This window comes from Vicugna pacos, unplaced genomic scaffold, assembly GCF_048564905.1.
Source record: "Vicugna pacos unplaced genomic scaffold, VicPac4 scaffold_172, whole genome shotgun sequence".
In the NCBI taxonomy this organism is placed as follows: Eukaryota; Metazoa; Chordata; class Mammalia; order Artiodactyla; family Camelidae; genus Vicugna; species Vicugna pacos.
The window spans coordinates 43,639-54,899 of record NW_027328852.1 but is presented as its reverse complement, the minus strand read 5'-3'; the positions used below and the strand labels follow the sequence as shown (position 1 = coordinate 54,899).

The 11,261-nt window shown below is 41.9% G+C and overlaps 1 protein-coding gene across 5 annotated transcripts in view; it reads left to right on the top strand.

The window, feature by feature from the left end:
- Positions 1-4,119: 4,119 nt before the first annotated feature.
- Positions 4,120-11,261, top strand: part of LOC140695178 (trafficking protein particle complex subunit 9-like) — a 31,549-nt gene continuing 24,407 nt past the window's right edge. For 3 of the 5 annotated variants that reach the window (XR_012070883.1, XR_012070881.1, XR_012070882.1), the window contains exons 1-2: positions 4,171-4,450; positions 5,792-5,915. Coding sequence is in view for 2 of the 5 variants with exons in the window: in XM_072958041.1 (XP_072814142.1) it covers positions 4,395-4,450; positions 5,792-5,915 (180 nt within the window). In the remaining 3 variants the exon portion in view is untranslated. Of the gene's footprint in view, positions 4,451-5,791; positions 5,916-11,261 lie in introns of all 5 variants that reach the window. The other 2 variants (XM_072958041.1, XM_072958040.1) reach the window with 1 other exon arrangement.

Sequence of the window (11,261 nt, the reverse complement as noted above, 5' to 3'; positions counted from 1 at the left end):
CACCCGGTCCTTTCAGATAGAGTGGAGGGGTCTCCTGATTTGCGGGTGTGGTCTCTTTCCCACGCACACCTTTGGTGAGAGAATGCTGTGGACAAGGCCCTGGACCACGGCGAAATGCCGGCTCCCTCATTGCTCGCAGCTCGTCGTGATTTAACGCATCATTGTCTTGATGGTGGACAGTTAAGTTTTCTCCATTTTCCACTGTCAGAAAGGATATTTGACTGGCATCCTTCTTGTACAGACATTCCTGTGATCTTTTATGAGTATTCCTTTAGTTAAGGCTTCTGGAAATTTAGTCCCTGGATGTGACATTTACATTCATCACAGACTCCATTCAAGTAACTCTAGAAATTCCTTCCATAGGGGAATGAAAAGATGCACAATTACTTATGTAACCAATTCTCTATTGCTGGATATGATTTCACTTCAGTTTTTCTTCCCACCATTGTAAACAGTGCTGTGTAAATGCCCTGATGGGTACATCTTTTTGGACTAAATTTGTTTTTTCCTAGAGGAAACGATTCGTAGAAGTGGTGTTGAGTCAGTGTGTACGTACGTTTTTCAGAGTTTACATATCCATTGTCATGTCGTCCTCTGAAAATGTCGCTCATGGTTTCTTCTCCCACAGATGGACACTAGATAGAATATCTTTTAAAAATATTTGCCAATATGATGAGCAAAAGTGCTTTTTCATTGTTTTAGTTTGCATTTGATGACCAGTGAGGTATTGAGCATTTTTCACTCATTAGCCATTTGACTTTTTTAAAATGAATGATTCCTTTTATCCTTTGCACACATTTAAGTGGGGGAGCTTCTTGTTGGTTTGTGACAGCTCTTTGTATGTTATGAACATTAACTTCTTGTCTTCAACAACATGTATCACAGAGCTTTTTCTTGTCATTTCTTGCCTTTCATTTTGTTTAGGAGGATTTTAATTTTGGTAGTGTCTCAAAATATTCTTATGATAATAAATGTATTCCTTATGTGTTTTATCTTTGAAATTATTCTTAAAAATAATTTCTTATACTGGAATAAATCTCCTCTGTAGGTTTTTTTTAATCTCTAAGATGGAGATGATAATAGTACTTGTTAATGTAAGGGTAAGTTGAGTTAATAAGAGCAAAGTGTTGTATTTGCTGTTATTAGTACTTTTTTATATTTACATCACTGTCTGTAAATTATCTTGTGGTCCTTATGAGAGGAATAGTATTTATTCTTTCTAGGTGATTGTCTGATTGTCTCAGGACAATTACTGAAGTCATACTTTTCTCTTTGATTTGAAATCCCACCTTTACAAAATACTTATGTACACTAGAGTCTCTTTTTGAGCTCATGGTTCCCTTCTGTCAATCTGCCTTTCTTACTCCAGCACCATAACTTACATATTGTAAAAATTTATTTAATAATTGGCAGTCTGAATTTTTTTTCATTCTTTTCTTCCATCCCAAATTTTCTTGTCTAGTATTATGATTTTATTATTCCTGAAGAATTCCAAAATATTTTGTTCAAGTTAAAAAAAAATCAGATTGGAGTTGTCATGGGAGTTTTCAGTAAGTTTTGAATTATTCTGATGAGAACTTACATCTTTACAAAACTGCTTTCCTCCATGCAATTTGTTGATGTCTCTACATTCTCACCTCTTACTTTACCCCTCAGTACAGCCCTGAAGTTTCTCCATTTAGAACATGGGCATTATTTTTTAACTTATTCCAGATTATTGTTTATGTTTTTGTCAATTTTGTAAGTGAAAATTTTTTGCTATTATATTTTTAAACGCTTAAAACTGAAATTTAGAAAGGAAGATTCGGTTTGTAAATACTCACTTTGTAATTTGTCATTTAAAATTGTAAGTATTAAGTAGTTGTTCCAGAATCCTTTCTTTTTTGTTTTTAAAAATTTGTGTCGAAGATTCTCAAAATGTTCATAGCTAAGTAGTATAGGTGGGGAGACAGATGGAGAGAGGTAGTGTGGCTCATGTACAAACTGTGAGCAGTTTCATGGCTGCCTTTAGGCTGGAGAAACCACAGAAGAGCCCAGGTTAGACAAGGAATGGCTTTGTATGCACTTGAAAGCCAGCTTTCCTGCCTGTATGGTGAAGCCTGGTGGGCGTGGCAGGTAGATGATCAAGGTCTGATCAAGGTCATTTGCTGCACAGAGCGCTGTGTCTGTGAGAAATGGTGACCATTGCCATGGCAAATGCTTGGTGCCAGGAACAATGCAGGGGAGCTGGGGAGCCTGTGTTAAGGATTTTCCAGTCCTGGGAGTGGGAAGATAAGACTCTGCATTCAGATCTGAGTTTGAATTAATCCTCTTTAGTTTACTGGACCTCTGACTTTTGTCAAGTTATGCATCCTGTTTGAACTCCTGCTTTGTTGTCTCTCAAAACAGAAGAATTACAGCCTGCTGCTAGAGTGTTTGATCAGGGTAAATGATTTGTGTCTATAAGATGCCACGTACAGTCACAAGCTCAGTGAGCAATGAGCTGTCCCCTCTTCTCCTGCAACTCAGTGCTCGATAAGTCATCAGCAGAAAGCGAGTCCCTAATTTGTATGTGGTGCAAGGAAGAACAAAACTAACGTCTTGCCTTTCCCTGGCAGTATTCTTACTTCTTTGCTTCATGTACCTCTTTCCTCCTTCACTCTCCCCTTTCACCTCCTCCACCAAGAGCCCGAGACTCTCTCAGAACACTAGATTCAAATTATTTAAATGTTGGCTCATTCCCATGAAATGACAGTGACTTAAAAAAACTGTACACATCCCAGAATTCATTGTATTTGATTTACACACACACACACGTGCACACACACACACACACACATCAGGCTACCTCCCATTTACTGAGGGAGAAGGGCCACTTTTTCTGAGTTTTCATTTACTCAGCGTGAGAGCAGTCTCTTAAGCAGAATTTCACCTGGCTTCGTGCATGGTTTTTTAAATTGGATTTCTGCTTTTTGTCCATAAAAATATTCTCCTATTAGAAGACAGGAAGTGGAGACATAGATATTCTGCTGAGATATTGGTGTTATCATATTTGAGTTTTAATGGACATAAGGCGGCATAGAGTCATACATTATTATGGATGAGAATCCTTGATGATGTAACTTGGACAAGAATCTGGGTCTCCTGCCATCGTGTCCATGCGGGTGAAGAGGCAACTGGGTGGGGGATGGCAGGGAACCTTCTTGCTTGAGTTCCAGGTTCTTGTTAGTTTTCATTGCTCAGCTGCCTTTAGTTTATGTCCATGAGGCCTCTCATGGGAAGGTCACTATGTCCTGAGAGACTGAGTTACTAATCAGCAGAAAGCTCTGGACCCACTCATATTTTCCAGAGTTTTTCTGCTGACCTGCTGACACTTTATATAAATGAGACCTAACAAACTACTGGATATAAAATCCTTATTGTTATCATTTGCCCTCAAGTTCCATAGGAATGGGGTGCTGTCTCAGGCTGTCTAAGGCTAGATCTGAACAAAGATAGGGTGATAGGCTCCGCTGCTGGACCCTCCCCAGTCGAATGGGATTTCCACCTTAGTTTTTAGAATCAGGCAGATGAGTTCAAATCTTGTCTTTACCAGTTATTAGCTTTGTGACCTTGGGGAAATAACTACTTTTTTGGTTCCAATTTTCTTTATCTGTAAATAAGTTCAGAATTTATTTTAGGGTTTTTGTTTTAGAATTGAATGTGCTAATTCCCTAATTTATTCCTAAAATACTGATCACATGGTTCTATGCTGGTGCCTTAGTAGTTGATTGCTAAGGGACTCAACAGTGAGAATGGGGATGGGGCCCCCTGGATCATACAGCTTATATTCCAGGATATGCTTGTAAAAGACAAGATTGCAGTGGATTTTTAGTAAATGTCCATTCCTTTCCTAATCCCCATTGATTGTGTATATATCTTTATACTAATATATGAACAATTTTTTTTTGCAGTTTAAATCTCTTTGTAGTATTTAAAGAATGTAACTATAACAAAAATACGTGAAATAAAATGACTTGACTTTTATTTTCCTTTCAATAAGCAAAACAAAATAAAATAGAAAAGAAAAGAAAAAGTATTGAAGGAGTAGAAATAATTTTATTTCCGTGGAATCAACTCCCTATGTTAGGTTTTTCCATTGTGTTGTTCAACATCATATAAAATTGACAGGTTGTGACTTCAGTGTTGATAGCTAGGTGAGTATAGTTTCTTTTTGTGGTTGTCTTTGATGAATTATTTGCACTAGATCATAAATGATGTGCATGTTACATATTGGAAACGAGGAAACATTGGAGACATACTACCTCCAATGCAGTCATTTTGTTACCGAGTCCAAACTCGTTCTGCTCGCCGCATGACAGGCCAATAAACCGGGAGATGAGGTGTTGGAGCAAGGAATAGTGACTTCACTTGCAATGCTGGCAGACCCAGAAGACGGCAGACTGATGTCCTGGAGAACTATCTTCCCCAAGTAAGAATTCAGTCTCCTTTTATACTAAAAAGGGGCGGGGTTGTGGTTGGTTGTTGCATACTTCTTGCTTTATGAATTGTTTGTCCTTTGAATCCGCTGTTCTTGCAGCTGTCCATGTGGATCAAATCATGGTACCCCTGTAAAACCTCCAAAAAAACAAAGGCTATTCTCTATTATGCAACTTGCCATCTCTACAGAAGTGCAGATGAGCTAACATTTTTAAAGATCAGGGCCAGGAGAATAGGCTTTCCTGCAGATTTCAGGCTAAAGGCAACTTTCTTTTTCAAATGGTGCAGAGCTACCAAGTCTGAGCCTAGGAAACAGGGCACAGGTTTAAACCCAAAGGAACAGATTTAACATAGGGTAAAAACTGTTACATTTTATTACAATTCCGTTTCCAGCTTCATAGATAATATTAGTAAGAAATATGAGCAATTTTGTATTTTTGCTTCTTAATAACCGATAAGTGTACCAACTATATTTTGTGAGCAGGGATGCTGTGCAGGCATTGGGGTGACAGCATACTCTTGTAGGGGGTGGCCGACCCTGCAACATCTCTGATGCCCCGTGAGTGTTGGTGAGGGTCCCCGTAGCCAGGGGCTCTCTTCAGGAACCAGCATATGGGCATTGACCTCTGGAGACCTCTTTTTCGGCTGCAGGAATTTTTTCAGATATTGAGATTGAAAAATCACTCCAGCTGGGAATAATTAGGGAAAAAAAAGAAAAGGAAAAGGGTTTGGAGTAGAGTAGAAGAGTAGGACTTAAGATCACGGAGCCTGAGTGCTTGGCAGCGGGGCCTCGGGAGAGAGGGGAGCAGAGGTGGGGAGGGGCCTGGCTCCGGAACCAGCTCCTGTAATTGTCCCTGCACGCAAGCCACATAGCTTTAAATTGGCCTGGGCCACCTCTCTGGGCTGGATATCACCCTGGGCAGAACCGTGGTATCTGTAAAGTAAAATGACTTCACAACTATTGCACAGAGCTGCAGGTGTAAGAGAGCCTAAGCCTGTCTCAGAGTGCAGGGGACAAGCGGAAAGGAATGGCAAAATTTCCACTGACAATTGAAATTTTGTTAAATAGCCTGCTACAGTTGTTTGCATCACTTGAATGAATGCAGGCATATTTCTGTGGGCATTTATAGGTTCACTGAACCCCACCAGCCCCTCTTGCCCCCATCGGAGATGGGCTTTCTCAAGCACAGTGCCCCTCCTGCTTGGGTGGAAAACGCTGCTGGTCCTTGCCTGGGGCCGGGCTGCTGCAGGGCACTGAATCCCCGAGGCACGGCCTGTGAGACACGACAGGAACATCTCTGCTCTTGACTGGGTGCCTCCGTTTCCCCTGCAGTGTAAAAATGCCGGTGACTGAGTTAGAAGCATGCTTCCAAGCTGTCCATGTCCTTGGCATCCAGAAGCGGAGCCTGGAAGCTTTCGAATTTATCCAGAATGCGGTTTACATTCACCTTCAGCAGGTGAGTGTATGTCCTTACACAAGTGGAGGAATTACTGCAGTTTTCCTGGAACTTTCTCACTACAAGTCCATTTGATTTTTCTGTGCTAGGATTCAGTATGGCCTGCTAAAAACTCTGGAGTGAGATCTTGAAACCCTGATGAAGAGCATTATTTATTTCATTTCTCTATATGATACTCTTTTACTTTTAAAATTCAGAATTTTTGGTTGTTTCAAAAATTTTTGGGGGGGTTGGAGAATCATGTTTACTCTTACCATCTTTGCAACCTGTTGCTTTGTGCCTCTCACCTGTCTTCTGTCACTTGTGAGGCGGTTCCATTTGTGACCCTGTCCGGGTTGTTCATGTTATAAAACATAAAGCCTGTAAAAGTACAGTCCCTTTTCCTCCGAAGACATTCCACAAATACTCCTTTAACCTGGGTGTGGTTTTAAGAAGACAGAATCTTTAGAACATGTCCTTGCAGGTTGCTAGTGCAAAATCCCAAAATCAATAGTCTAGCTCAACATCTAAAATCTTTCTAATTTACCTTGGAATTGTATGGATAAGTGAAGCAGTTTGCTAAGAACTCAGACCAGGTTTAGAATACAGGTTGGTGTAGCTCAGCAGGTCCTCCGAAGCTGATGCTCTGCCAGAGGGTGGGGCCGAGGGGAGAGGGCGGGTCCTGCCCTCCCTGAGGTGACAATTTCATGGCAAAGACTTTCACCTGGCGAAGAACTTGGAGTTTCTTCTAAGAAGAGTGGGTCTTAAAAGAGTCCAAAAAGCGCGGGAGTGGCACAGTCCCATTTGTCTCAAGTAGGGGAGAGCGGCTGTGGACCCACTTAGGAGACTCGTGAGTCCAGGTGGGCAGTGTTGGTGGCTTCCACTTGAGCTGTGGGACGGTCAGTGTTTAAAAGCGAACATATTGAAGGCATGTTTAGATGGTAAAAAGGAAAGGATGAAGGCTGGCTGTGAATGCAGGATGGAGTAAGGCCCAGGTTTCTGGGTGGATTAATGAGGTAAATGATGGTCCTTCTGTGCTCTGAGGAGGGAAAGCTGCAGAGGGAGTTCTGCGGAAATCTGATGAGTTCAGCTGTGGGTAAAGTGAAAGGTTGTTAGATGTGTGGTCTGGGAGCTCAGGTGAGAGCCAGTAGTGAGTAGGGGGAGGTGAGAGGGACTTTCAAATAATTTTGTATTGTGAACATACAAATAAGTATGAGTAATGACACATTTAACACCTCTATATTCTGGATTTAAAGCCCAGTAACATTTTGCTATACTGACTGCAGAGGTTCTTAATATTTTTTAATAGAAATAAGTAGAAACAAAATAGTGGAGTTAGTGAGCATCTTAGAGTAGATGTGTGTCCTTGTATGTATTTTTATACCTCATCTGTTTATAACCATAATCTACAAAAAGTTATCTTGCTTAGCATAAGAGTTAAACACAGGGACGTGACACACATTGTTGGGGGTTGAAGCTGATCTTCTCGGGCAAATTATGGACCCTCTCTTTGCCTTAGTTGCATCGTCTGTGACTGCCCCAGGGCCCCTCATCACAGCTGATTTCCTAGAGTAGATGTTGGGAGGGAGGCTGCTGAAGGGAGTAAGAGGTGGCAACTGCTAGGGATATTGAAGAGAGACAAAAACAGATTAAAGCCGATAAACTGAGTACAAATACCCTCTAAATAGAAGGAATCCCGCAGTGTTTTGAGCCGCTTATCATAAGGGAAAGAAAATCACTTGGATCCAAAGCTCTTGAGCATATGAGTATTGTGGGTGGGAGGGTGTCATTATAAAAGTGTTGAGAAAAGGCCTCTTTGTTTTCCTTGACATTACCAGTAAGGATGGGGAGCAGAAGCGAAACCCTCTGCTTACCGGTTGAAGGTGCTGTTTTGTGCGAAACTGACCAAAGTTTGGAAACCAGTCATCAGCGATGCTGGCAAATGAAGAGGCTTCTGGATTGGGTGGGGCACTTGCTGTGACTTCCAGGTGACCTGCTGGCTGGGGGCTGTGTGGCGGGCAGTAGTTTTGCAGGGTAGCCCGGGCATAATCCCTAGCTCTGATGCTGCTGGTCTGATTAACAGACCTGGGCGCACACTGTCCTAATGGGGCAGCTCGGGATGTGGCCCTGCCGTGCTGAGAGCGAGAAGAGGGCTCCCCTGAGGAGGTGTCCCTGCAGAGACTGGAAACGTCCTCCTGCAGGGGAGGAAGAGCCTCTGAGCAGCGGGCCGGATGCACAGGCAAGACCAGCATGAGCACTGATGTTTCCGGGAGCCGAAAGTCATACAGTGGCCCAAACGGCCTTGTTCCTCAGAGACTGGAGGGAATAGATGCTGAAAAGGCAGGCTAGGGTCAGACCCTGTGGTGGGCTATGAGTGACAGGAGAGGATTGTTCAGGCAGGCATGAGACAACCCTGTGGGCGTCCCAGCTGGGGCGTCACGCCGAAGGGAAGAGCAGAGTTATAGACTTTGCCACTTATTAGCTGTGTGACTTTGAGCAATATCACCCCACCTCTCTCTATATATATCTTCATCTGTAAAGTGACACAGTGACAAGGTCGTGTCATCAGAAGTATTAGCTTAGCTCTGATCCTCTTTGTCGACTCCTGTCAGTGCTTCCCTGCAAGGTTCTGCAACGGCTGCTTTTACCCTGAGACGGGAGGGCATAGAGGGACACTGTAATACCCGAGGGAAGGAAGGGGTTGCTTTAAAAGCAGACATGTAACAGCCTGCAGCTGCAGACCTGCAGGCAGTTTGGTTGACGGTCCTTGAGAGGACTTTGGAGGCCTTAGCGTCGTCTTAAGTCTTGTTTCCTCTTGGGGACCGGATTTGCCTTTGGGGATTGATGTTGAAGATTTGAGCTTCTGCAAAGTTGTTTTCAGAGATGTGTATATACGTAAAATATCATATAAAATAAAATGATTTATTTAACGTGTGCGAATTTGTAGCTGTTAGGAACAGCTCTGTTGGCCTGGTCTCCACGGAGGACACCAAGGGTCAGCAGAGCGTGCAGGAGGGCAGGCAGCCTGCAGTGCTTCTGCGGGGTGTTCTCCCCAGCAGGGTGCTCTGCTGAGTTGAGTCTTCTACGAGTTTTGTTGCCAGAGGAGCAGACAGCAAATTAATGAGTTCTAGAGGGATTGTATAATGACAGGAAGAAATAGGAACCCGGAGATTTTCTGGACTAAAACACGCTTTGGTTCCTGATTCAGTGTGTTCCATTACAGAATTGATGAGTTGTGTCTATTCTGGAACGTCATTGAAATAAACGTTCAGCCTATATGTTAAGGGCTTTGTTTTATTTGGCTGGAGGACTCGAGCCGGGATGACAGCCTCTCAGATCACTCTGAGGGACTGCTCCCAAGAGGTAGGGGAGGAGCTAGGATATATAGAAGCTTACAACAAAGACCAGGTAATTGGAACAATAAAATATTGCTTGTTATCTAAAGAAAACCAGATATCTCAAGTTCAAGTATTTACTGCTTTTCTATGTATGGTGAGAAGCAAACATTTGAGTCATTGAATTCATTCCTTTGGCAAGCCCCTGGCTATCTAGGGCCAGTATCCTGTCCTTTCTTACTCTGAGTCTGCTCAGAGGGCACCACTGTGAGTGGCTGAGAGGCCGGGCTGTAGGCATGTACTCGCTGGGGGTTGGCAGCAGCCGCTGATGACTCGGATTCAGCATTCTTTGTTTACTGTCATGGTTGCAGTATTTTCATGCACATTGTAGTATTTTCATTCACAGTGCTCCCACTTGGTCCTAAATTTGACCAATATTTTGAGAGAAATTTCATGACCAATTTTGTCCCACGGTGCTAGGATGGCTCATTCCTAGTTCAGGTGAAGAATCTTCTAAGTTGCCATTCAAGGTGTAAGTTTTTTTTTGTCAGACCCTGTTGATACTAAAACTTCTCTGGATCACATGTCTTACTAGTCTATTATGATACAGAAAGTGTTTACCCATCTTTGCTCATTCCCATAAATAGAATCACACTATTATATTTATTTTATTCAGGGTTATAAATTTTATCTGTTTCTTCAAGATGTTTAGCCATCATCAATCTTGTGGGCCTAGTTACACATTGGGAAATGTAACAGACAACAATTTTATAAAATAGACAGGATATAAGTAATACAGCTAGTAACGTTAATAAAGTCACGAGTAAGAATTTAATAGTCGAGAAGTTGTATTTTTGGGTTAAAATTTTGCTTGTGTTTCTGAGTTTGATCCTATGAGAAAGTTCATATTTATGGTCAGGGTCAGAGCAGGTATTAATTGGCCAGTTGAAATCTCCCACCTTGTAAGATCAACAGTGGCCTAAACAGAACTATAAATTCTTTTTAGAATAACGTTTCTGAGGGCTATCTAATTAGAGCCTTGGAGTAGGGAAACCCACCAAGGTAACACAGAAGTACTAGACATAGGTAATTTATCATAAACTTAACAAGTGGAGTAGATCATAATCAAAGGTTGGAGAAATTATCAAAGTAATTGGTATACAGTCTTGGTCCGGTGTCTTGGGTCAGCTGTCTAGCTCAGATGTCGTCTTCTTCTCATCCTGGTCTGGTAGCTTTTTCTCCATTTGGGCATTGTTTTAAGGTGAGCAGCACTCGATAGGCCAGTGCAGTGCAGGGGATGTTTCAGATAGGAAATGAATCGGAGACTCCGTTTCCTTCAGCTTTGGTGTGTATGGTCTGGTAAAGAGTACCTGAAAAAGGGTCCTTCCATTCAGGTTGGAGACAGTTCTTTAAGTCATGCCTGTTGCAGTATGTATAATCCCCTGGCTGCAGGTCATGGGGCATTGGAACTTTACCCAAGGATAGATTTCTGAGCTTCAGAAACAAACCTAGAGTATCCTTTTCATAATTCAATTAAACCGTACAGTAATGTGACATGACAGCAAGGAATAATCTGGGAAGTGTCTTAGTAAATATGGACCTCAATTAACAAAACTAGAATTTAATATCGACTAAAATATAATTTATTTTCTCTCTTAAGTTACCCTCAGTTTTCTCAAATATAGCCAAATCAAGATTAATTTTTTACAAGTTAAGTCTGATTATTTGATCATATAGGCTTTTTTAAATTGGCTGTGTTGGAAGTTTTAATACGGAGTCTCAGGGTAGAATGTTAAGGTTTGCTAAGGCCAAGAAAGACACGTCAAGGCTTTTCATGGGTTTCTGCCTTACAGATTTAGGTAAATTCTTTTCTCTTTAAAATCCTTAAAATATCTTTATACTCCTATATCTGTTAGGAGATGATCTCCCTAATTTGTTTGATAGAGCCACTGGGAACCTAAGTGTTTTTAGTCTCTTGAGGGATCAGATAGAGGGAAAAGATAAGTGTTCCAAGTGTGATTACATAGGTATA